The following is a 24,811-nucleotide window of genomic DNA, read 5'->3' as shown; positions in this document are numbered from 1 at the left end:
AAGAGTGCTTTGCCTAAGGAGGCCTCAAACTTCAGCCTCCTGACTCGCAATCCCAGTCAGGAGTCAAGCTCTGGAAGTGGACAAGTGCCCTTGGAAGATGCTGTCTCCCTGTCGGAGCCTGGAGCCCGTGACCAGTGGACTGGCATACGCGCCCTCCCTGCTCAGCTCAATCCATCAGCGTGTGCTGCCACTGCTGTTAAGTCAATCGGCTCGGGGTGGACAGCTGTCAGAGATGAATCAGGGACAAGGAAAAGAGCTTAATGAAATTTTATTTTGAAAATATGGCAAGAGTCTAAGGCACTTCAAACATTTAAATACATAGAGGACCAAAGTAAATGTGACATGGCATAAAGGAATCCATAAATACAAAGAGAACTGAACTACACCATGTTTCTCTAGAGGCAAATACAAGAGCCAATTCCTCTAACACAATCCAACCTTTATCATTAGAGTTGTGCAATTAATAAAAATGATAATGTTACATGTAGTTCTTCATATCTTTAGTATGGAATATAAAAGTTGAAAATACTGTGTCAATTTCATATAGATACTCTTTTTATAAAAAGTCATATATTACATCTACCTAGATAAAACCAAATGAGAATATTCTTTTGTAAGTTTTACACTTTGAGTGTTTTGTCTAGCCCAGGCCCAAGTCACGGATGATCAAAGTCATCTCAACTTCCTTATTTTAAAATAAGACAAGAAAAATCAAAACTATGCTGGAATGAGATTTTGGAAGAGCTTCCTAATAGTTCCACATTTAATAAATGCAAATATTTGAGGAAAAATTTTAAAACATCTCAATGAAAACCTGACACTTCTTTGTGGGAGTGAACAGAAGGTGCCCCTTCAGATCAGGTCAGAATTTCCTATGACTGTACAAAACGGAGCAGAGACTCAACAGCAACAGAGACTGGGTTAAAGTGTGCCCTACACAGAGAGAAGATGGCCAGAAAGGAGGCGCGCGTGCCCAGGCTGGCAGTCTCTGCACTATGAAAGCTTCAGCCTTTACCCCTGGGCTTGATGCTTCCGTTTGCTGGTGAGCTCAGGCACAATACATATACATTCAGTATCTGTCACCCCAACAGGAACAATTAGCAGCTTAATGGTGGCATGTAAATGAGGGCTATTTGCATACAATCAATCAAATGAACCTCGGTGGGTGGGGCCAGGAGACGTCTTCCTTCCAAGCCTAGGGGTGCCCTAGAGACCAGGAAAGGAAAAAAACTGGGGGTTAATAAGTGACCTCAGGCAGATGTGTACCCTGTGACATAGGATCTTGGCCCACCACAGCCAACAACCAGCTGTGAGCCCGAGCCAGGAGAGCTCTGAGAAGAGGGAACAGGTGTCCACAGCTCCAAGGCCAGCTGGGCTCAGCAGTACTATGTCCGGCTGTCCTGGGAAGTCACCTTCCCACTCAGAGTGAACTGTGGACTACAGGCTGCCTGCCATCTGCTTCAGGAACAATGCCAGAACCATGGTGAAATATCCCCATGGGCTCGGAGGGTGCTATCTGGATAATTCTGCACAGAATCAAAACCTCTATGGGAAGCTGTGAGAGCATCTGTCTTGCAAGGACAAGTAGGGCCCAGCCTCTGCTAAAACAGTTCTCCTGCCCTTTGAGGGGCGGAGGCAGAAAGGAAGAACTCTTAAGCTCCAGACTAAAACTTGCATTTTCTGAATCAACATAAAATCTGTCTCCTGTCAGTTCCTGGAGGAAGGGGGTCCACCAGTCTGGTGGATTTCAGCCTATTTACAAATGCCAAATGCACAACACTGACCGGAGACTGGGCTTTTGCAAAGTTGACATGGGCATACAGAAGAACGGCGATGTCCTTGTGTCCTGCTTCCAGGGCGATCGAGAGCGCAGTGCTGCCATCCTTAAGATAAGATGGAAAGAACAAGCCATGCTGGGTTTCTCAAACCTCCAGACAACCAAAATGTAGCAGAACAAAACACCCTCCAGTAACTGGCAAGTTTCCCCAATATCCCTCCTTGTTCCGTCCTCTGGGAAACTTTTTCAGGACCTGTAAGTGTGAAGGCCTGAGGATGTGAAGATGAACGAGACAAGCCTCCCTCCAGAGGTCCCAGTTAAGAGAATTATCTTATCCAACCATTCTGCCCACCAGGAGGGGGAAGCAGAAGATGGGGACAGAAAGTTTTTTTTTCTTATAATTATGAATGACCAGGCAAGCAGCAGTAGTGTGTGTTTAGAGACTCTGCAATTTGCCAAAGATCTTTTACCTTCCCTCTTAGGGCACTGTGATCCTAAAACCCTAACCACCTCTGTTTAAGGCTCCAAGGAACATCTGTGTGGAGGCACACAATCCCAGTGGGTGAGATAGATACGTATTCCTGAAATAAGAGGGAAAACACTACCTATGGGGGAAAAAAGCTTCATTTAACTGCTTGATTTCCATTAAATTTCAGGGATTATAGATGGATACAAAGGAGTACCAAGGGAAGAATAACATAACTTGCTTTCTGTCTAGTCTGTTTTCTGAGACGGGGTCTGCCTCCCAGGCTGCAGGGCAGTGGGACGATCACACATCACTGTAGCCTTGACCTCCAGGGCTCAAGTATTTCGCCCACCTCAACCTCCAAGGTAGCTGGGACTACAGGTGCGTACCACCACACCTGGATAATTTTTTTTTGTAGAGATGGGAGTCTCACTATGTTGCCCAGGCTGGTCTCGAACTCCTGGGCTAGAGCCATCCTCCTGTCTTAGCCTCCCAAAGTGCTGGAATTACAGGCGTGACCCACTGTGCCCAGCCTATCTAAAGATTTCCCTCTGGTCAGCAGCAGCAGGACGACAGTTCTCCTTTGGCTTAATCTTAGGATCCTTCCCTCACACGCTTTGAATTTTGAAAGAGAATAGAAGTAAAATCAAACAAAAACCACAGCACAGCTAACAAACTCTTCTGGAAGAAACAAGTCAGAAGCTCTCCCTCCCACAGGGGAGGAAGGGAATCTGGTACAGCTGTAGCTCCTGTGGAGGTAGCTGACTGTGAAGCTAGTCAGTCCCTCATACCAGTGAAAAACTTGGCTGGTTTGTTCTCCCTACTGGCTTGGGCCCAGAAGGATCTGACCTACAAAGGATATTTTCCTAACTTTTTGGTGTTTTGAGCTGAAGAAGCTCTGATCCAAACCTGTGATCCGTAGAGAGAAACTTTCACAAACAGAACCAAGCCAGCCTGACCTCTATGACCTTTAAACCATCTCACTTGCCTACACACCAGTTCCCACGCCTTCTACCTATCGCCACGCCTCTCCTTTGGCCTGGAGACACCCAGAAGTACACCACTTGCTTGGGTTTCCCGGTCAAGGGGTTAGATGGAAATGTGGACAGCCTGGGAACTGGGAGAAGAGAGCCGAGTGGTGTTGATGGGACAGACTGAGAAGACATGGGAAAATGCTTCAAGAAGTCAAGCTACTCTGCAGGCTCTGGGGTATGCTGTGTCATAAGCTACTCACTTTGATGGGTCACAATGCCTTCACTTTGGGTGGGAAAGGTTCACTGTAGTAGGAACTGGTTTTAATCACTGTGTAACCCTAGCCTCTAATGATTAATAATCCAGATTTCCAAGTGGACCTGTCAGAAGTCACCTACAGTGAATTTGATTCTACAGTGCAAATCCATTGATTCCCCTTTAGTAGAGTGGCTCTTGGACATGCCCGTTAAGTCACTTTTTCACTTCATGAATTTTGGGGTAGGACCTACTCTGCTTTGGGCACTAGTTTATGAGAGTGTTAGTTTGCACACAATAAGTGTAGCCAAGCTTGGATGTGAAGGGCGGTGCCTGGATGGCAACACAAATCCAAGAGGAGAAGAAAGGAGGATTTGGTCTCCCCTGGCCAAACAGCACTCCCAGAGCTCCCACCCAGAGTCCCCCAGACCCCTGGCCAGGAGGCCCAATGGAGATGGCTTACGTTGTCCTCCAGGTGACCATTGCAGCCGGGCTGGGCCAGCAGCAGCTTGACAATCTCCACATGCCCGTGCTCACTGGCACACATGAGGGCCGTGGAGCCCTCGTCATCCTGGATGTTGACATCAGCCCCACAGGCCAGCAGGCCCTTGACCATGTCTATCCGTCCGTGACTGACCGCCAGCATGAGGGCCGTCTGTCCCGCCTGTGGGAAGAGATCACAGGGGACTTCAGAAGTACATACTGAGCTGGCAGTGGCGGCCCCTAGTGGGGCTGTGCTAGGGAAAGGGGGAAAACAGTGTGGTGGCAGAAGGGGAAGAACTGGCCATGGAACTACTTGGGGTGGGTGGTGGCAAGCAGGGAGAAACCAGCTTCCTATGAGCTAAGGAAGGGCATAAAGTAAGGAGCCATTTCCCTTTAGCGTGGAGGATGTCTCAGTACAGTGAGGGGCTGGAAGTTCATGGTGGTTAAAGTCAAACTGTGGGCGGTGGGTCATGCCTGTAACCCTAGCACTTTGGGAGGCCGAGGCGGGTGGATTGCCTGAGCTCAGGAGTTCAAGAGCAACCTGGGCAACACTGAAACCCCGTCTCTACTTTAAAAAAAAAAAAAAAGACCAAAAACCAGGTGTGGTGGCACATGCCTGTTAGTCCCAGCTACTCCGGAGGCTAAGGCAGGAGAATCGCTTGAACCCAGGAGGTGGAGGTTGCAGTGAACCAAGATCATGCCACTGCACTCCAGCCTGGGCGACAGAGCGAGACTGTCTCTTTAAAAAAAAAAGTCAAGCTGTGAACACATCTGGACCTGGGACATTGCCTGCGTTGAAGACACTGCAACACAGACAGGAAGCAACAGTCACCAAGTATCTGATGGGGATGCCCAGTCATTTATATGTAAGGGAACTAACAGCATTTCCATGCAAACTATGCAAGTGGAGGAAAGGCAAGGCAAAGGAGGGAGAAGTTTCCAGTGTGAAATTTAAGCCCATATTTCCCTGGTGTGTGTGCTCAGCAAGGAGCACCAGGCAGTGCATGGACTCAGGGCAGGCCTGCGAACAAGTGTACCGTGGTAGGAGCGTGGCAACTATGCCTGCTGTGTCAAGAGTGGCCACCACAGTCCTGTGTGCTGCCTGCTGGTCAGGGGTGCATTCCTGAGCACGGGAACCAAGTGCGCTAACCTGACTAGCTTTGGCGTTCACATCCCCACAGCCAAAGAGTTCTTCTACAACCCGCATGTCCTTCTCTGCTTCCACAGCGGCGAGGGCTGCCAGCATGATGGGGGTGTAGCCTGCCTTGTTCTGGTGATCAACGTTACACACATCTGCAAAAAAAAAAAAAAAAAAAAAGTCTCTTAGGAAGCAGACCCTTCTAACAGCAGCCGCTTACAGAGCCACTGAGGGATGGTGTTTACAGGAGCCCAGTGAAATGGCACCAGGTGGCTGGAGACCAAGAGTGACTTAGAATGAAATGTGAGAGATGTTTTCATACTAAACCAAAAACTTTTTTTTTCCTATTTCACAAGACCTTAAGCAACAGGAACAACGGTAAGCTTCTACAGCATATCTTGTTTGCAACTGGTGGCAGAAATGCAATGGCTTGGAAGTCTGGGTGGTGGTTCTAATGGCTGCTCTTGAGAATAAATGATCATATGGAATCTAGGCACTTAGCTGTGTTTGGAAAGTGAAGTAGGTAGTGAGCTACTCATCCAAGAAGTGTTTGTAAAGGCTTATGTATGGAACGTTGGACAGGGTGGTACCTACTTATCCAAACACTATTTATTCTGAGACTCTGAATTTACTACTCTGGCCTGTCAGGGGTCCTGAGAAGCAGAATTCCAATCATGTAACACCCAGCTCTACAATTTATGGTCTGAGAGCAAATGCAGTTAAGTCCCCTTAACAGACTCGATGAACCAGACCTTTTCTATTCCTGTAATTCTTAAGCGCTTTCTCTGAAATGACCAGAATGGTGAGTGTCAGAAAGCAGCTTTTATGTGGGACCAAATATGAAGTGAAAATGCTTAGAATGTTTCTATCATAAAGGAAAAGAAAAGGTACCGTGAACATTTACCTTAAGATCCCAAACAACTCTATGCTAAGGACATGTTTTTAAAAGTGGGTGTTTTTTATGCAGAAAATAAAAGGCCGTGTGGTGGAGAAACGGGTGAGTTCGTGTGCGCTTTGGGGCTCCTCAGCATCTCAGACTTTGCTCTGCATAGATGCTGAAGTATCCTAGATCTGCACCTTATGGAGCCAGAATCTCAGTCTAGAAGGATGAGCAGTAACACTTAAGAAAAGTGATAAACCCAAACCATCCAACAATGGAATTAAAATTATTTAATTTGCCAAGATGTTTTATCTACTTCTAAGTATACTAAGCTGTTCCTGTCAGGAGTGATAGTGAAATCTTGTCTTCAGCTTCCCTGGATATTATCCACTTCTGTTTAAACAGTTTAATCACTCCGGCTGACTGTATCACCAGCTCTGTTTATAGTCTGGAAAGCCTGAAGAGGAGCGGCTTGAAATTCCTTCCTGTAAGATGGAAGCAGTTATATCCTAACATGGCTCCAAAAACAGGGAACACACAATTATAAAAGAAGGATAAATCTGCTTGGGTTTCTTCTCTGCATCAATTCCAAGTTCCCAAAACAGAGTAGAAGAGATTGGACAGTGGATGAAGAAAAACTTTTGGAAGAATATGCAATAAAACTGTCTAATTTAAGTCAGGTTCACATTGTATCCTCATTAATCAGACTGAGGTTCTGTGGATTCTCTGTGACACACTAGAAGTAAAAATATGTATTATAAAAATTGAAAGATTTGGGGACTAGGTGACACGGGGCTGCTCCATTTGAACAAGAAGTTGAAAGCTCAGAGTTTCTTGAGGGGACTATCTGTGTATGTGCCCCTCCCTCACTTCATGTCTAAGACGTCCACTGGCTCTATTCTGGGATGACAAGTTTCTACCATTCTATTATGGTTGAGAGACAAGAATCATATGCCCTTTACTCTATGCTGTTTCCCCAATAACAGTATATTTTGGTGCGAATGGTGATCATTTGACCATCTGTTATGGTGGCTTTGCTTAGTCCTCATCTTGACTAACCACACACTTCTGCAAGGACAGCAGTCATGGAGTAAGGACAAATCAAGTGGTCCACAAGCACCAAGGCTGTGACTCTGGGCTTGTAAGCAGTACTCTACCTCCTGAGTGCAAACCAGCCAAGCCTGCGTGATTCAGCTCAGGAGGGAACGTGAGTCATGCTTCTTACCAGGGATACACCTCTCACTTGAATGCAGCTGAACTGCAGCAGCAAGAAGATCCTCAAAACCTCCTTTCAAAACAGATCTGGAATCTGTGTCACCCAGTTTTGTTTAAATTTCAACCCTCTTGACTCAAGAACACTCTTGCCATGTCATGTGGAAAAGCAATAGAAAGGATTTTAGCATGGTCAGAGAATTCAGGAGCAGCTCAACCAGGTTCTCTGAGATGAGTCACAACCCAAGTGCTGTTAGAGAAGAGATGGGGTGGAGGGGCAGCCAACATACCGGCATCCAACAGCAGCTTCACAATCTCGAAGTTGGAGTGGGACACGCTGTAATGGAGGGCTGTGTTGCCGTTGCCATCTGCCAAGTTGATGACATAGCGGAGGACATCTGGGGAGATGGCCTCAAAAGCAGCTATGTAGTCCCCCACCATGGCTGGAATGGCTGACTTCTGACTGGACACGCGGAACCACTCGTGCTGGAGGGTGTTCAGACAGAACCTCTGCCAAAACACAGTGTGGTCATCAGTTCTATTTATAGACTTTTTGAGACCTAGTTGAAAGCGCAAGTAACCTGTCCTTTTATAGTCAAAGTATATATGCAGTTAGAATCTGCTCTCAAAAACCAACAGTGCTAAGGGAAGCTTCAAACACCAAACTGGGACATGCCTCCTGATTTTAAACCACACGCAGATTAGATCTAATGTCTATAAAGGAGACCAGACAGCACCGTGCAGAAGCAGAGGCTCTGGAGCCGGACCACCGAGTTTCAAATGCAGGCTCTGATACCTAAAAGCTTTATGACCCTAGGGAAGTTATTCTGCTTCCGTTTCCTCATCTGAAAAATTGGGATAATACCATTCTTTCAGTTTTTGTGATGAGAATAAACACAAAGGCTTGGCTCAATTTATTAAGCTATTAATATATGTAATCATACTGACCTTGAAAACAATTTTCAGAGCAATTAGGAAGAAATTAACTAGCCTACACTGAATTATGCTGCTTCCTTCCTATCCAAACTCACTTCCTTCAACTCCTCAGCACAGCACTAGATTGAGAGACTGTAAGGGTATAGCCAACCCAATTCCCACCCCAATCCCAAATACAACTGTTCAACCACGGAAAGGGAAAATAAAAAGGAAGACCATCTGGAACTAATTTCATTTTCTCATCAGCTCCACTCTGACTTTCTTAAGCTGTGGACACATGAAGAAGGCACTTGCTTTGTGGATGATCAACTCAAACCTGGGTCACATGAAGCTCAATGGAGACTGAGCATAGTCAGTGCTGGTGATGAGGATGACTACAATGTCTTTTCAACAGGCCTTCCTTCATATGAGTTTAATATTCATTTCTGCTGTGCTTACTCTTTAAAAGTTTAAAAAGATATCAAAGACAGCCTATGTCAAAATCATCAGAACCTAAGAAGTCCTCTTTCTGCAGAAAAGGTAGAGTTGGGATTATACAGCTTCCATCTCCTTATCATCCTGCTACTGATTATTTAGTTTTAACCCTTTCAATCACATTTTGGGTCACCTGAAAAGTATCCTTTTTTCCCTGTATTTTATGTATTCAGATTCCTATTTCTTTGGAGTTGTCACACTGAAAGAAGGGAAATTATGTCTTCTGGTCATCCTAACTCTATTACTGCTAAATAATTGGTGTCCTGACATGATTATCTAGCCCTGGCACTGTGTTCACTCGTCCACTACTTTTCACAACACAACACTTTCACACCAAATGAAAATTCAATTAACAAAAAAATGTACCCATCACAGAGGGTGCGGATGACACCATGCTTGGCAATTTGTAGGATGCAGGAAAACAAAATCCTTCCCAAAGGCCATGTAATGTATTTTGAGAGCAGGCAAAGAAAAGTATACTATGGCTATAAAATGTGGGGTTGTAAAGCACCAAGTTTTAAGATTAGGTTAAACCTGATGGGAAATATTGACACTGCAGTGAGATTTTATGGTTTTACTAGTGACCAAGGTATAGCCAGGTATTTTCATGAATACAAATCCAAGAATTTCAATATGTAGTTCTAGGTTTCCCCTTGACTAGGATTTTTTTTTTTTTGAGAGAGGGTGTTGCTCGGTCTCCCAGGCTGGAGTGCAGTGGCATGATCATGGATCACTGCAGCCTCAACTTCCTGGGCCTCCAGCTATCTTCTTAGCCTCCTAAGCAGCTAGGACCACAGGTACTTGCCACCATGCCTGGATAACTTTTGTATTTTTTGTAGAGACAGGGTTTTGCCATGTTTCCCAGGCTGGTCTCAAACTGAACTCCTGGGCTCAAGGGATCCACTGCCTTGGTCTCCCAAAGTGCTGGGATTACAGGTGTGAGCCACTGTGCCTGGCCTTGACCAGGAATTTTATTTAGTACAGCTGGCCCTCTGTATCCACAGGTTCCATTTCCACAGATTGAACCACTGGCAGACTGAAAATATTTGAAAAATATGCAATACAAAACGATACAGTATAACAACTATTTATATAGCATTTACATTGTATTAAGTTTTTGAGGCCGGGTGCAGTGGCTCACGCCTGTAATCCCAGCACTTTGGGAGGCCGAGACGGAAGGATCACAAGGTCAGGAGATTGAGACCATCCTGACTAACACTGTGAAACCCCATCTCTACTAAAAATACAAAAAATCAGTCGGGCGTTGTGACGGGCACCTGTAGTCCCAGCTACTTGGGAGGCTGAGGCAGGAGAATGGCCTGAACCCGGGAGGCAGAGCTTGCAGTGAGCTGAGACTGAGCCACTGCACTCCGGCCTGGGTGACACTGTCAGCATTTCACCATGTTGGCTAGGCTAGTCTCAAACTCCAGACCTCAAGTGATCCATCCACATTGGCCTCCCAAAGTTTTGGGATTATAGGCATAAGCCACTGTGCCCGGCCTTGTATTAGGTATTATTACATAGAAATGATTTAAAATATATGGCAGAATTTCAACTATATGTGTAGTTTATATGCAAATACACCATTTTACATAAGGGACTTGGGCATCTGTGCATTTTGGTATCCTTAGGGGATCCTACATTTTCTCAATGCACTGAAGACAGATGTCAACCAGTGAAAGAATGTGCACATAACTTCATATAACTTCAGCACATGAGAATGTGTCATTCTTGGCCTTGGTGTCAGATTAACCATTGCCATAGAAACACTTACGTGTCCTATGTTGTACCACTCATGATCACTAAGGCAACCACAAACTCTGCTGTTTGAATCTCAGACTGTGAGAAGATCACAAGTAGTTATTTTTATGTTGAAAAATAGTGGCCGCCTGCATTCCACATCAGAGCATAGCATACAGTTTCATAACTGAAAGGAATGCTGACCTCAGCCCAGATAGCATATGTTTTTAAAAGAAACCTAACTTTAAAAAAAAAATTCTTGGATGCTGCTCCCTGGATCTTAATGTTCTATAAATAGAAATGAAATATGTAGAAAGATGACTGACTGCAATTAGCCCTCCTTTCTGTCTGCAAGTGTATGCCTCACAGATGCCTCCACCCCCAAAAAAGTACAGGGTGGGTAAAGGATGTCCGAAGTTGGGCCTCAAGGAAACACTGGCAGTGTGATCCTGGGAGCAAGACATGATGTTCACCCAGCCCACTCATGCTGCAAACAGTTCAGGAGAAAAGCATGCCAGCAACAACTCGAGCAGCCTACAGTTGGCCTTGACAATGAGCCCACTTATGCACCTTGTACACATGGGGAATGGTGTTTGCAGGTCAGACTCACCATATCTTTGCTGGTCAAAGCTTTGGGGTCATTTATATTATTTTTCAGTAAGTTGCATGCAGACAACATCTTTTCACTTAATTCATACCTGAAAGGGAAAAAAAGAACTTACGATTGGGCACAAGAGGAAAATCATTTTTATTTCAACCCAAATATATATATATAAATTTTTTTTGAGACAGGGTCTTGCTTTGTCACCCAGGCTGCAGTGCAGTGGCATGATCTCGGGTCACTGCAACCACGGCCTCCTGGATTCAAGCAATCCTCCTGCCTCAGTCTCCCTAGTAGCTGGGACTACAGGTATGTACCACCAGGTCCGGCTAGTTTTTGTGTTTTTAGTAGAGACGGGGTTTCACTATGTTGGCCAGGCTGGTCTTGAACTCCTGACCTCAGGTGATGCACCCGCCTCGGCCTCCCAAAGTGCTGGGATTACAAGTGTGGGACGGACACTGTGTCCAGCTTCAACTTTAAAAGGCAAGTGGCCCCAAGCCAGCCTAAGTGGGTCATTATGGCACAAGGTGCTTGGATAGAGGCAGCACAGGCATCCTTAGGTGTCCAAGGGTCATGTGCACTGTGCAGAGTCAATACCTCCAGCCAGAGATTGAGGCCTTGTTTGGGAGGGTGACTTTAGGCTTCACCAATTTGACCTTTATGACACTCTGGAGTAACATTTAGAGATTTTTTTTTTTTTTGAGACAAGGTCTCGCTCTGTTGCCCAGCCTGCTCACTGCAGTTTTGTTGTCCCAGGCTCAAGCAATCTTCCTACCTCAGCCTCCCAAGTAACTGGGAATACACGTGTGTGCCACCACACCCGGCTTTGTATTATTTGTAGAGACAGGGTTTCACCATGTTGCCCAGGCTGCTCTCGAACTCTTGGGCTCAAGTTATCTGCTTATCTGCCTCAGCCTCCCAAAGTATTGGGATTATGGGTGTGAGCCACTGTGTCCAACCTGTTCTAAGGTTTTAAAAATATTTTTAATCTTAAGGGGGTTGAAGGAGACCCACATTATTTTTCTGAGATACGGTCTTGCTCTGTCACCCAGACTGGAGTATACTGGCATGATCATGGCTCACTGCAGCCTCAACCTCCAGGGTTCAAGTGATCCTCCCACCTTATCCTCCTGAGTAGCTGGCACCATGCCCAGGTAATTGATTTTACAGGGATGAGGTCTTCACTATGTTATCCAGGCTAGTCTCGAACTCCTGTGCTCAAGTGATCCTCTTGCCTTGATTTTCCACAAATTACCATATATCCATTGTGCTGACCAGTAAACCACACATCCGAACCCATACTTGGTGACTCATGTGTTTAACCCGTATAAAAAATGACATATGGTATATAAATTACATCCCAAAGCTGTTAAAGAGCCATGTGAAACACTTGGAAATATAAACTAAAAACACTTACCTTGTGTTAATGCAGTTAAACTTTTATTTGCCAAATTAAATAGAGGTAAGTTTTCTGAAATGTTCTATTTATACTTCACATAGTGAAAAACCATACTGAAGTTTCCATCTTTTCTATTCTCTATTTTATGAGCATCAAATCCTTATCAGTGGTCTTGAAAGCTTACATTTTTAGGCACGTGTTTCAGCTACTATTTATGATCTACTCAAATCCATTCTCGTGGTATTCCTGATCACTCAATGTGTAACAAAATACAAACACGTGATACTGCATCATCTTTACAGTAAATGTGATCTTTGGCTGAAGCCTCATCCACACAATGATCCTGTAATAATGATACTGACACCCACATCAACACGAATAGCTGAAGATAAAATCTGAAGTCTTAAAGTACGCTAGCCACCAAAAAAAAAAATGTCTTTAAGGTAAGGTGTTCAAACAATGGAAGTTTTAGTGGATTGTGGTTCCATACATTAAATTATATAGCAGAGTTTTGAGGTTTCAGAGAACAAGGGTGATTAGGTATCAGGCCATTCTCTTTTCTACCATAAGAGATTTAAGAGTTGCCATAATCTGTACTTGTATATATTAGTATCTCAAGATGTGTGTACCTCTGAGGAACAGATAAAAGCAAACACATTTAATTACAAACACTCTGGCCAACTCGATTGCCAAAGCACATTAAATGTGGGAGGGGCAAGGGAAGGAAGGGGAATGTACCACACCTCTCTCTGATTTCCACCTTCTCAGGTTCACATTCTTGAACCTGCATTTCATCTTCCACCCTGGCAGACTTGAAACCTTCAATATTAACTGCATGGTGCCCTTCTGCCATTCCCCGAGTGTCTTCATCCTCCTCTTCCTCTTCTTCAAGAGGATACTCAATGACATCACACTCGTCATCTGACTCGGAAGAAGAGCTTTCATCTGAGCTGGAATCATCACTTGAAGTTGTTTCATACCTAGGTGGCAATTGGGATTTCAGGAGATGCAAGCTGTGCCCACAAAGCCCCAATGATAGAAATTTCTATGAAGGGATTTGCTAATTGACTCCAGAAATTCCACTAAAGGGATTTGCTAATTGACTCCAGAAATTCCACTAGTGATTTTAGATCCTGCACTTAGAAGTTCAAAGTAAGGTCTATTTAAATGCCTGGTGGTTTTGAATGGATTCTAACTTAAATTGGTAATCAGTATCATATAACCAATTGGTATCATGTAACACTTGTTAAAGAAAATAATGGCATCTCTGGCTCAGTATAAATCAAGAGAAAACATTTTATGGAAAACAGATTGGTAGCTGCTAACTTTTTGTCCCCTCCAAAATTTCATTAATAGGATGAAATTTCTTCCTATTTCATCCTATTAATCCTCCCAGTATCAAGGTGAATAGATTACATAGGCAATCAATAGTTCTGCTGGTGTATGCCCTCCAAAATCTCCTGGTCATATCACTGAATAAAACTTTTAAGATTTGGAAAACAGGCACCATAAGGTTAAACCCTGATGGTACACTTTGCTATAAACATTATCTTAACTAACTTTGTATTCTTTCTTGTGGAGGCCATGTATCAATTCATTGGTTTGATTCAATTGTAGGACGACAAAGAGGCTTAACTATATACGTGGGGCAATGGAAAGAGAAGGAACAAACAATAACCATTCTATTTAGAAAGCAAACTGGTGATATGGCTATCAATTGTGAAAGGCCCTACGATTTGGGTGGTAAACATGGAGAGCTAAGCAAAAGAACCCATTGTGAAGGAATAGATCACTATTGTTGGCTCAGAGAGTGATGCTCTCAGTCTTTTTCTGCTCAATTGTGAGTTCTCATACAGGTTAAGTACAAGTTGTCCAACACAGTGTAGGAACCCTGCTGCGTTCGTTGAAGACTATTTCTTTCAGCTCAGAGGTGAGGAGATGTAAACTGCTCGGCTTCATCAGGTATCCTTAAGACAGTGACAAATCCTTAAAGATAGCAAGAGGAGGAAAGAAAAGAAGCCCAAATGCACCTTTCTGCCTTTCTAAGGAGGGAATCTTCTTCCATCACCGCGCTGTGGCCGCTTCCCCGACTAGGCACCTTGAAATGTGACTTAGATAGGCAGGAGGCAAAGGAGACCGACAGCATTAGCCTCTAGAACCACCATCTTTCCTTACCCTCCATTAATGCCAACAAACTGAAGATTCTTTTTCGCGCCATTTGAATCTTTGTTACCATCTTTCTTCTTCATGATGGACTTCAGTGTACTTTCATTGTTTGTACATGCTGTGAAAAAGTCAAGGTAATAAAAATGAAAACTCATACCCATACATGTTAAATGAATAATCTTTTTTCCTGTATAATTTTTTTCTCACGCATGTAAATGTAGATCTTGGCATGTGTATGTGAGAAGTTTCCACAAAATTCAATGGGAAAGTGTGGGCATGCAAAGAAAATAATTCAGAGTTCCATTAATAACATTCTTCACATGGGAAAAAAATCAATTAGTACTTCCAGACATAACATTAAGTGGTGACAATTGACATTGTATCCAGCTTTATTGCTTATAAAGTGACGCTGTGTCTCATTTGAGCCTCAAGGACCATTTAGGCACTAAACAGGGATTACTATTTTTCTTCAGCTGTGATAACCTGCCAGAATGTGAATAAAAGGCTATTTAAAATATTTCATAATTTGTAATATCAGGTAAGCTTTCTTGTGCAGCTTTCTTTCTTTGGTAATTTTGAGACAGGGTCGCTTTCTGTCACCCAGGCTGGAGTGCAGTGGCGTGATCTCAGCTCACTGGAACCTCCACCTCCCAGGTTCAAGTGATTCTCCCACCTCAGCCACCTGAGTAGCTGGGACTAACAGGTGTGTACCACCATGCCTGGCTGATTTTTGTATTTTTTAGTAGAGATGGGGTTTCACCATGTTGGCCAGGCTGGTCTCGAACTTCTGGCCTCAAGTGATCTGCCTGCCTTGGCCTCCCAAAGTGCCGGGATTACAGGTGTGAACCACCATGCCCGGCCTCTGTGGTAACCTTATTTAAAGATATTCTGGGCCTACCTTCCAAACAACGATATTAACTTTCTTCTAGGTCAATTTAAAAGGTACACTGACATTAAACTGGAATGCTGGCAATGCTGGCCCTAGAATGCCGATGCCAATGACTGTAAGAAAAATTACCATAGAGGCCAGCGGCGATCTGGTCGTCTGTCAGGTTCACTGAAGACAGCGTATCTTCCTGAGTGGGGAAGGCATCCAGGCTGCTGACTGGCTTTCCTTCTGAAGTCCCCACTTCTTGCTCAGGCTGGGATGTCTGGGAGCTTAAGGGACTTCCTGACTGAAGGCCTCCACACTTACAGGTATATCCCAAATTACTACCTATCAGGAAAAAGAAAGGTACAGAGTATGTGATGCTAGGACTGAAAAAGCAGGATTAAAAAAACAACTCTTGCAATTCATAATTTAAAATGGGACTACTATCCCAGCCACCAAAACGCAGAACCCCCTTTGACTCTTCACCTTTCCTGATTTCATTAGCATAGGCAGACTGCTGAGCCTCGTCATTCTAACTCCACAGCATCTCTTCTTTTCTCTCTGTTTTGGCTGCTACCATCGTAGCCTTGGTTTCTAGTCATGGAAGTAGCATCCTTACTGCCCCTCTTCCATCACTATTTCCACTCTGGCACAATGCTTCAGAGCATTACTCCCAGCCAGCTCCAGTGCCATTGTTATTCTAGCTAAAACAAAATGTGACAACGCCTAAATAGCACCCACTGCTCAGGAAATGTAGTCCACACTGCAGAGCCAGAGATTCTAAACTATCCATAATCTGGCATCAGCTGACCCTCCCAACTTCATTTCCCACTCCTCCTGTCATCCTTACTGGTACAGGGACTGCATCCCATTAAGTGCCAGTACTCACTGTATTGAGATGCCGGTCTTGTTTCCTGGCAGCATGCCTCAGCTTATGCCCTTCTACCTGGAATACCTTTCTTCCCCCATCTTCACACGACGGCACCCTCCCATCACTGCCTCTTCAGACCCTTTCCCGATCTCCTTCGCCAACAACGTTCCTTGCCCTGAACTCTCACAGCCCATCTTTTGTACCTTCTCCTGGGATCTGTGATACAAGGTATAAGATGATGTGGATGATGGTTTTAGACTCCCTTGTAGATGGTAAATATTTTGAGGGCATCAAACAGTTCTGATCAACCTTGTTTCTCTTACCAAATCTACTAGAGTGCTTTTGTATGTGTTAGCCACTTAAAATCTGTTCACTGACCAAAGCAGAAAATTTGGATTAAATAATACTTTGTAATTAATGTATACAGATATGCCAATGAAAAGAGTCAAACTCTGTAAAAAAAAGAGGTTTACTCTGAGTCAAGTATGAATGACCAAGGCCAAAAGCACAATCTCACGAGGTCCTGAGAACATGTGCCCAAGGTGGCTGGGTTATAGCTTAATTTTATACATTTTAGGGGACTAGAAGTTAGAGGCAAACACAAATCAATACATGTAAGGTGTACAGTGGTTTAGTCTAGAAAGGTGGTAGAACTCAAACGAGGGTGGGGCTTCCAGGTCTTAGGTAGATTCAAAGATACTCTGATTGGCAACTGGTTGAAAAAGTTAACTTATTATCTAAAGGCCTAGGAATCAACAGAAAGGAGTGTCTGGGTTAAGATAAGGGGTTGTGAAGACCAGGGTTTTTATTATGTAGATGAAGCCTCCAGCTAGCAGGCTTCATCTACATAGATGGTAAATGTCTCTTTTCAGATCTAAATAGGTACCAGACTCTTAATCTCTCCTGGATCAGGAAAAGACCTGGACAGGTAAGGGGATTCTCTACATAACGCAGATATTCCCCACAAGAGACAACCTTTGCAGGGCCATTTCAAAACACATCAGAGAGGCCAGGAGTGGTGGCTCATGACTGTAATCCCAGCACTTTGGGAGGCCAAGGCAGGTGGATCACCTGAGGTCAGGAATTTGAGACCAGCCTGGTCAACATAGTAAAACCCCATCTCTACTAAAAATACAAAAATTAGCTAGGCATGGTGGTGGGTGCCTGCAATCCCAGCTACTTGGGAGGCTGAGGCAGGAAAATGGCTTGAACCCGGGAGGCAGAGGTGGTAGTGCCGAGATTGTGCCATTGCACTCCAGCCTGGGTGACAGAGTGAGACTCCACCTCAAAAAACAAAACAAAGACAAAATACATCGAAGAAATATATTTCAGGGTAAAATACTTCAATTTCTTTTAGGGTCTGCTATTTGTCATGTGATACTATAGTAGAGTCAGGTTGGAATTTATCTTATTGCTATAAAGAGTCTGTTTTGTCACTCCTAAGATTTCTGTTTTAATGTTAATGCTGGTCAGTTGTGCCTGAATTCCAAAGGGAGGAGGGTATAATGAGGCATGTTTGACACCTCCTTCCCATCATGGCCTGAACTAGTTTTCCAGGTTTACTAGGGAATCCCCTGGCCCTATTCAGTTGGTTAGGGGGCTTAGAATTTTATTTTTGGTTTACAGGTATATCACAGAATTTTCAACGTGGGCGATGTGCAAAAATGTTTGTAATACATGGTTAACTGAAAAAAGCAGATAATAAAATTCCATGTATTGTGTGATCCTATTAAAATACATTCACACACACACACACACACAGAGTTACCTGAAAGGCTCCGTGCTAAATGAAACAGCTATGGTAGTTTTAATTTTTCCCTGGATTAGGCTGGGCACGGTGGCTCATGCCTGTAATTCCAGCACTTTGGGAGGCTGAGGCAGGTAGATTACTTGAGGTCAGGAGTTTGAGACCAGCCTGGCCAACATGGTGAAACTCCATCTCTACAAAAATACAAAAATTAGCTGGGCATGGTGGTGAGTGCCTGTAATCCCAGCTACTCGGTAGGCTGAGGCAGGAGAATCACTTGAACCCGAGAGGTGGAGGTTGCAGTGAGTCAAGATCGTGCCACTATACTCCAGCCTGGGTGACAGAGCAAGACTCTGTCTCCCCCCCCCCAAAAAAAAAAAATTTTCTCTGGATTTGCCATTTTTTCTGTAGTGAATATGGGTTAACTGTGTTCAGAATCACTTTTAAAAATGAAAAATTATTGACTTGTCTAAAAATTTTATCCTAAGGATGTACAAAAAGATACAGAAGGCTACTGTTTCTACGTTTAAAACAGTAAAAAGAGGCAGACAGTCTGCCTATAACCAACTAGCACATAAGCACTGGTATTTATTTATACAAAGGAATTCTATACAGCCATTAAAAATCTTTATGCAGAAGAATATTAACATAGAAAGATGAGCATGATGTGTATTAAAAATAGGTCATACAATAGTATGGAGAAAATAAACCTACTTTGGTAAAGAATTTTAATTTTTTTTTTTTTTAATTGAGAGAGAGCCTTGTGCTGTTGCCCAGGCTGGAGTGCAGTGGTGTGATCTCAGCTCACTCCAACCTCTGCCCTCTTGGTTCAAAAGATTCTTGTGCCTCAGCCTCCCGAGTAGCTGGCATTACAGGTACCTGCCATCATGCCTGGCTAATTTTTGTATTTTTAGTAGAGATGGGGTTTCACCATGTTGGCCAGGCTGGTCTTGAACTTGTGACCTCAGGTGATCTGCCTGCCTTGGCCTCCCAAGGTGCTGGGATTATAGGCACGAGTCACCGCGCCTGGCCTTATGTTTAATTTTTGTCTCAGTTCAGGTTGTTTTCTTTCAAGACAGAGTCTTACTCTATCGCCAGGCTACAGTGCAGTGGTGCGATCTCAGCTCACTGCAACCTGCACCTTCCAGGTTTAAGCAATTCTCCTGCCTCAGCCTCCCGAGTAGCTGGGGCTACAGGCACAGGCCACCATGCCCAGCTAATTTTTGTATTTTTAGTAGACTCAGTTTCACCATGTTGGCCAGCTTGGACTCGAACTCCTGACCCCAGGTGATCCACTTGACTCGGCCTCCCAAAGTGCTGGGGTTAGAGGCGTGAGCCACTGTGCCCAACCTCTCAGTTCAAGTTTAATGGAAACTAGAAAAGATCACCGGGCTGATTTCCTCTTATGATACATAACCCAAATCAGCATCTACAACACAGCTCAGGCCATTCCCACCAAGGGAAGAAAGGCTGGCCTCTCCACCCCTTGTAGGAAAGGCCTGCTTTATAACACACCAGAATTCATCTGAATCTGAAGTCTTAAGTTTTACTCATGGGAAACAAATATACAAAAGAGGTTTTGTTCTCTGCCTACTGGCATTAGTAAATAATTATATTTACATATATATGTATTAGAAAAATCATGGAAGGATACACAGGAAAACTGCTAAGGCTACTATAACATTTTTCTTTTTGTCTCTAATATTTCCTAAATTATACTTTATAAACATAAATTACAAACAAAAATTAAACATTTAAATCTACTCACAATGTCAGGTGATTACAACTTTATCCCTTTCAAAGTAAAGCTCTGAAATCTCTTAGATTCTTACAAGAAAAGCAGTTTAAATGTTGACTGTATTTTGAGGCAATTTGAAGAAAAAGAACTAATAACAAGCCCTAAAACTGCTCTGAGGTCTACTCTTCGTAAGAATCACCTGTGACGTTGGCTAAAATGCAGATTCTCAGGCACATGGTGCCAGAAGATCATTCTGTAATTCCGGGATGGGGGCCAAGTGATGGTATTTCTGACCTTCCCCACCACCTACAAGAATCACTGATGCAGGTGGCCCACTTTGAAAACTGGTTTAAAACAATGATGCTATAATGAAAGAGAGTTGGCAAAAAATTTAAAGTGAGGCATTAGAGATCACCTAAATTTTGTTGTTGTTGTTTGTTTTTTGTTTGTTTGAGACTGAATCTTGTTCTGTTGCCCAGGCTAGAGTGAGTGCTGTGGTGCAATTTCAGCTCACTGCAACCTCTGCCTCCCGAGTTCAAGCGATTCTCCTGCCTCAACCTCCCAAGTAGCTGGGGCTACAGGTGCACGCAACTGTGCCTGGCTAATTTTTGTATTTTTAGTAGAGACTGAGTTTTACCATTTTGGTTAGCCTGGCCTCAAATTTCTGACCTCAAGGGATATCATCTAAATTTTAATTCTCATACTTCCAGCTAAGGATTCTGAAGGCCAGCTAGGTTCAGTGACTTGCCCCAGGCCACAGAGCTGAACTAGAACTCACGTTTCCTAATTCTGTGAACAGTCCCTTGTCCACAGATCAACAGCACAATTCTTTCTCCTTTAGCTGTGGGACGTGGGGGCTACCTGGACGATTCCTTTACAAATCCAACTTCCTCAACACACACACACAATACTGAATTCAGTGGTCCAGTGTTTAACGTCATGTAACCTGATGTCCCCTATGTGTCCCCTAACTGCAAATATGAAAAGCCTAACTTACCTTTGATTTATTTTAAGTAAAGTAAATAAAGCAGGACATTTATCTTCATTTTTCCTTCTCCAAGTCCATTCATCATTACTTAGAAAATATTGCAGTGGCCTCCAAAAACTCTCACTAGTTAATCAGAGTGCCAGAACACTTTTTTTTTTTTTTTTTTTTGAGATTGAGTCTTGCTCTGTTGCCCAGCCTGGAATGCAGTGGCGTGATCTCCGCTCACTGCAACCTCCACCTCCTGGGTTCAAGTGACTCTCCTGCTTCAGCCTCCTGAGTAGCTGGTACAAGCGCTCGCCACCATGCCCAGCTATTTTTTGTATTTTTAGTAGAGATGGGATTTTACCATGTTGGCCAGGCTGGTCACGAACTCCTACCTCGGCCTCCCAAAATTCTGGGATTACAGGCGTGAGCCACCGCACCTGGCTGCCAGAACACTGTTTTTAGAGAAACACTTGTACGAAGCATTTTCCTCTTCAAGAACCAACAACTTTTTAAATGCAAATACATGATAGTTTTGACTACTATTGAAACCGTAAACATGAAAAAAAGTAGATAATAGTTTAATAAACTCCTGTGGCCAGGCGCGGTGGCTCAAGCCTGTAATCCCAGCACTTTGGGAGGCCGAGACGGGCGGATCACGAGGTCAGGAGATCGAGACCATCCTGGCTAACATGGTGAAACCCTGTCTCTACTAAAAAATACAAAAAACTAGCCAGGCGACGTGGCGGGCGCCTGTAGTCCCAGCTACTTGGGAGGCTGAGGCAGGAGAATGGTGTAAACCCAGGAGGCGGGGCTTGCAGTGAGCTGAGATCCGGCCATTGCACTCCAGCCTGGGCGGCAGAGCGAGACTCCGTCTCAAAAGTAAATAAATAAATAAAATAAAAATAAAAAAATAAACTCCTGTGTTCCCATTACTAGCTTCAACAATGATTAGAAGATACCTGGTTTCCCTGATAACTCCCTCTGCCCACTCACACTGGATTATTTTGAAGCAACAGCTAGAGATTCTATCATTTTCATCCATAAATATTTCAGTATATATCCCTAAAAGAACAAACTCTAAAAAATGCAAACCATTGAGGCTAAAACTATCAAACCTTAAAGATAATTCTTTATGATTCTCACATAATCCAGTCAGTATTCAAATTTCTTCAGTCTTTTCTTTGATATGGCATCTCACTCTGTCACCCAGGCTGGACTGCAGTGGTGTGAGCTCACTGCAACCTCTGCCTCCCAGGCTCAAGCGATCCTTCCACCTCAGCCCAGTGGTGTGAGCTCACTGCAACCTCTGCCTCCCAGGCTCAAGCGATCCTTCCACCTCAGCCCCTGCTCCAAGTAGCTGGGACCACAGACGTGCACCACCATGTCTGGCTAATTTTTTTTGTGTGTGTGTGTATATTTTAGTAGAGATGGGTTTCACTATGTTGCCCAGGCTGGTCTCAAACCGCTGGGTTCAAGCTATCTGCCCACCTTGGCCTCTGAAAGTACTGGAATTACAGGCATGAGCTAGCGTGCTGAACCTCTAATAGTCTCTTAAAAATTTCTTTTATAGGGTGTTTGCATCAGAATCCCAGTCATGTGTTTCCATTGGCTGCTATTAGTCTTTTAATCCATAAGTTATCTTTGTTTAAATACAGCTTAAAATTAAAAAAAATTCAAATACAATTTATAGACAATAAAATGCACAGAATTAATTAACTACAGACAGGGTCTCACACTGTCACTCAGGCTAGAGTGCAATGGAATGTGATCATAGCTAACTGCAGCCTTGAACTCTTGGGCTCCAGCAATCCTCCCACCTTGGCCTCTGGAGTAGCTAGGACCACAGGACCCAGCTGCATGCCATCATGCCCCATGAAAATGCACAGATTTTAAGTGTAAGTCAGATGGAACTTGGTAAATGTATATGCCTGTGTAACCACCTCTGTAACAGAGATACAGAACATTTCTAACAACCTGGTAAGCCTTGCCTCCCACCCCTTCCAGATAGTGTCACCCAGTGATAGCCGGTGCTATAATTTTTCTCACCACAGCTTACTTTTGTAAACCAGGGCTTTTTAAAGCTTCTCCAATCAAGGTCCACTTCCTCATGCAGGCATCCAAGGGTCAATGTGGAAGGTTTCATTTTGCCTGTGGGAATTTTACCTCTCAACTACTCCTCCACTCTGTCCATTCTGTTCAGAGTGGTCCTGTGACTTAATTACAAGTGGGGAGTAATTAGATCGTCCTACAGGTCTGGAAATTCACCATCCTTCACCAGCTGAATTCGACCCATGCTCTTTTCAAGGCTTGGCCCAAATTCTATCTTCTCTAGTCTTTCTTCTATGATACCATTCCAACCATTCCACAGAGATCTCTTTTATCCCCCATCATTGTCCTGTAACACTATCCAGACTAAAATATGCCCTGTCTCCTCAATGAGATGGTCAGCATCTTGAGTTCCTCCACGCTACATTCTTATTTGGTGTCCTGTCCAGTGCTTAGAACAGTGCTGGACCATCGAGAGCCTTTAATAAGTGTCCATGTAATTCAACTGAAGGTCATGAGGATTCTACTGAGGCTACCTGGTAAGGCAAAGAACCTCATTAAATTCCAAACTGGCTCTCATTTGTCAGGTCAGAGGGAACTGGTCACCTATATTGCCAGCAAACGTTCTTTGGATGGTGTTGAAACTCTGGCTGGTCTTGAGTGGCCTATAAACAACTCTCTGAACTTGATAAGGACCCATTTGTAGTTGTAGGCACCACATGCATCAACATAAGACTGATAAATGACTGCTGTGTTTGAGCAAAACAAAGAAAATGTGCAGCCAGGAAAACCAAAGAATAAAGGAAGCCAACAAACAAAATTCAAGTTTCAACCCTAGCTACCCTTTATAATCACCTGAATTGAGGGTGGGACTTTAAAAAATGTAGATACAATGAACTATCTGGGTGGGTCCAGGTATGAGAGAGAGAGAGAACATGTATTTGCAGTTGAAGTAGAACTCCATCTCAAAAAAATAAAATAAATAAATAAAAGAGAATTCAGGGGCCTTCCATAATTCTAACCTTGTGCACTTTCATTAGTTTTACAAAGGCAGTTTAGTCTTGGGAAGGGCTATTATCATCCTTGCTTTAAGGTTAAACTATAAACCAAATTCCGCCCACAGCTAGCATGGCCTGTGCCTAGGAATGAACAAGGACAGCTTGGAGGTCAGAGGTAAGATGGAGTCAGCTATGTCAGGTTTCTTTTACTGTCATGATTTTGGAAAGGCAGTTTCAATGCACCCACCTCCTTGGGTTTCAGTCCACCTCAATCCTGAGGTGTGAGCTATGGAGATGGGAAAGGCTGATGACAGCTCCAATTCCTTCTTGCTTATGGGACATGGTTGGGGAAGGGGTTGCCCCCAAGGTAAGAGGAGTGAAAGTTGACTGTATGCATTCACTGGTGTCTGGTTGCAGCCATTCTTATCCACAGTTTTAGTACAGCACATAAGTGAACAGCAGACTGTAAAATTAATGATAAGCCCTACCATAAGGAGTGAAAGTCCTAGCTTCAGGAGTCCCTGTAGAACCAACCTGAAGCCTTGAGGGACCCAGGTAAATGACCCTGAGAACCAATCAATTATTGGGTTATCAGCAGATAACCTTGTCCAAAAAAATGGACAAGGCTGGAGTCTAATAAAAGGGGTACTATAGTTTTTCTGAAACATAATTTTTCTCTCTCTGGTTTTCTGTTTCTACCAAAGACCAATCATAGTAGGACCAATTTATTTCCAAAATAAGTTTTAGTTTTATTATGCTTGGGCTAATTATTTGCATAAAGTGCAGCAAGAATAAGTATTTGCCATATAGCCCCCCGCCCCTCCCTTTTTTTTTTTACATTGACTTTGCTGAAATTTTTCATAAGGAATCTCAGATTAGACCTTATAAAAACCTTTTGAGTCCAGCCAAGGATTTATTTGTGCCTGCAGATACCTATATAAATTAGGTGACTTCCTCTTTTCCCAAGGGCCCAAAGTAACTTGGGGCTCCTGAGCTTGTCAGAAAGTGACATTCTTTACTTACCACAGGTTAGGAACCTTGTAAAGGACAAGGTATGAGGTCAGTTTT

The 24,811-nt window shown here is 43.7% G+C and overlaps 1 protein-coding gene across 3 annotated transcripts in view; it reads right to left on the bottom strand.

The window, feature by feature from the left end:
- Positions 1 to 252: 252 nt before the first annotated feature.
- The window catches only part of KANK1 (KN motif and ankyrin repeat domains 1), a 232,950-nt gene continuing 208,391 nt past the window's right edge, over positions 253 to 24,811 (bottom strand). For all 3 annotated transcript variants that reach the window (XM_011956467.1, XM_011956466.1, XM_011956468.1), the window contains 9 exons: positions 15,518 to 15,715; positions 14,509 to 14,617; positions 13,077 to 13,313; positions 10,944 to 11,031; positions 7,474 to 7,693; positions 5,104 to 5,246; positions 3,934 to 4,134; positions 1,785 to 1,883; positions 253 to 1,206 (listed from right to left, as the gene is read on the bottom strand). In XM_011956467.1, the coding sequence (XP_011811857.1) occupies positions 1,144 to 1,206; positions 1,785 to 1,883; positions 3,934 to 4,134; positions 5,104 to 5,246; positions 7,474 to 7,693; positions 10,944 to 11,031; positions 13,077 to 13,313; positions 14,509 to 14,617; positions 15,518 to 15,715 (1,358 nt within the window). In that variant the 3' untranslated portion in view covers positions 253 to 1,143. The remainder of the gene's footprint in view (positions 1,207 to 1,784; positions 1,884 to 3,933; positions 4,135 to 5,103; positions 5,247 to 7,473; positions 7,694 to 10,943; positions 11,032 to 13,076; positions 13,314 to 14,508; positions 14,618 to 15,517; positions 15,716 to 24,811) is intronic.

The sequence above is a fragment of the Colobus angolensis genome, unplaced genomic scaffold, assembly GCF_000951035.1.
Source record: "Colobus angolensis palliatus isolate OR3802 unplaced genomic scaffold, Cang.pa_1.0 Scaffold419, whole genome shotgun sequence".
NCBI classification, from domain to species: Eukaryota; Metazoa; Chordata; class Mammalia; order Primates; family Cercopithecidae; genus Colobus; species Colobus angolensis.
Note: the sequence above shows the minus strand (reverse complement) of the source record. Positions and strands in the feature narration are given on the sequence as shown.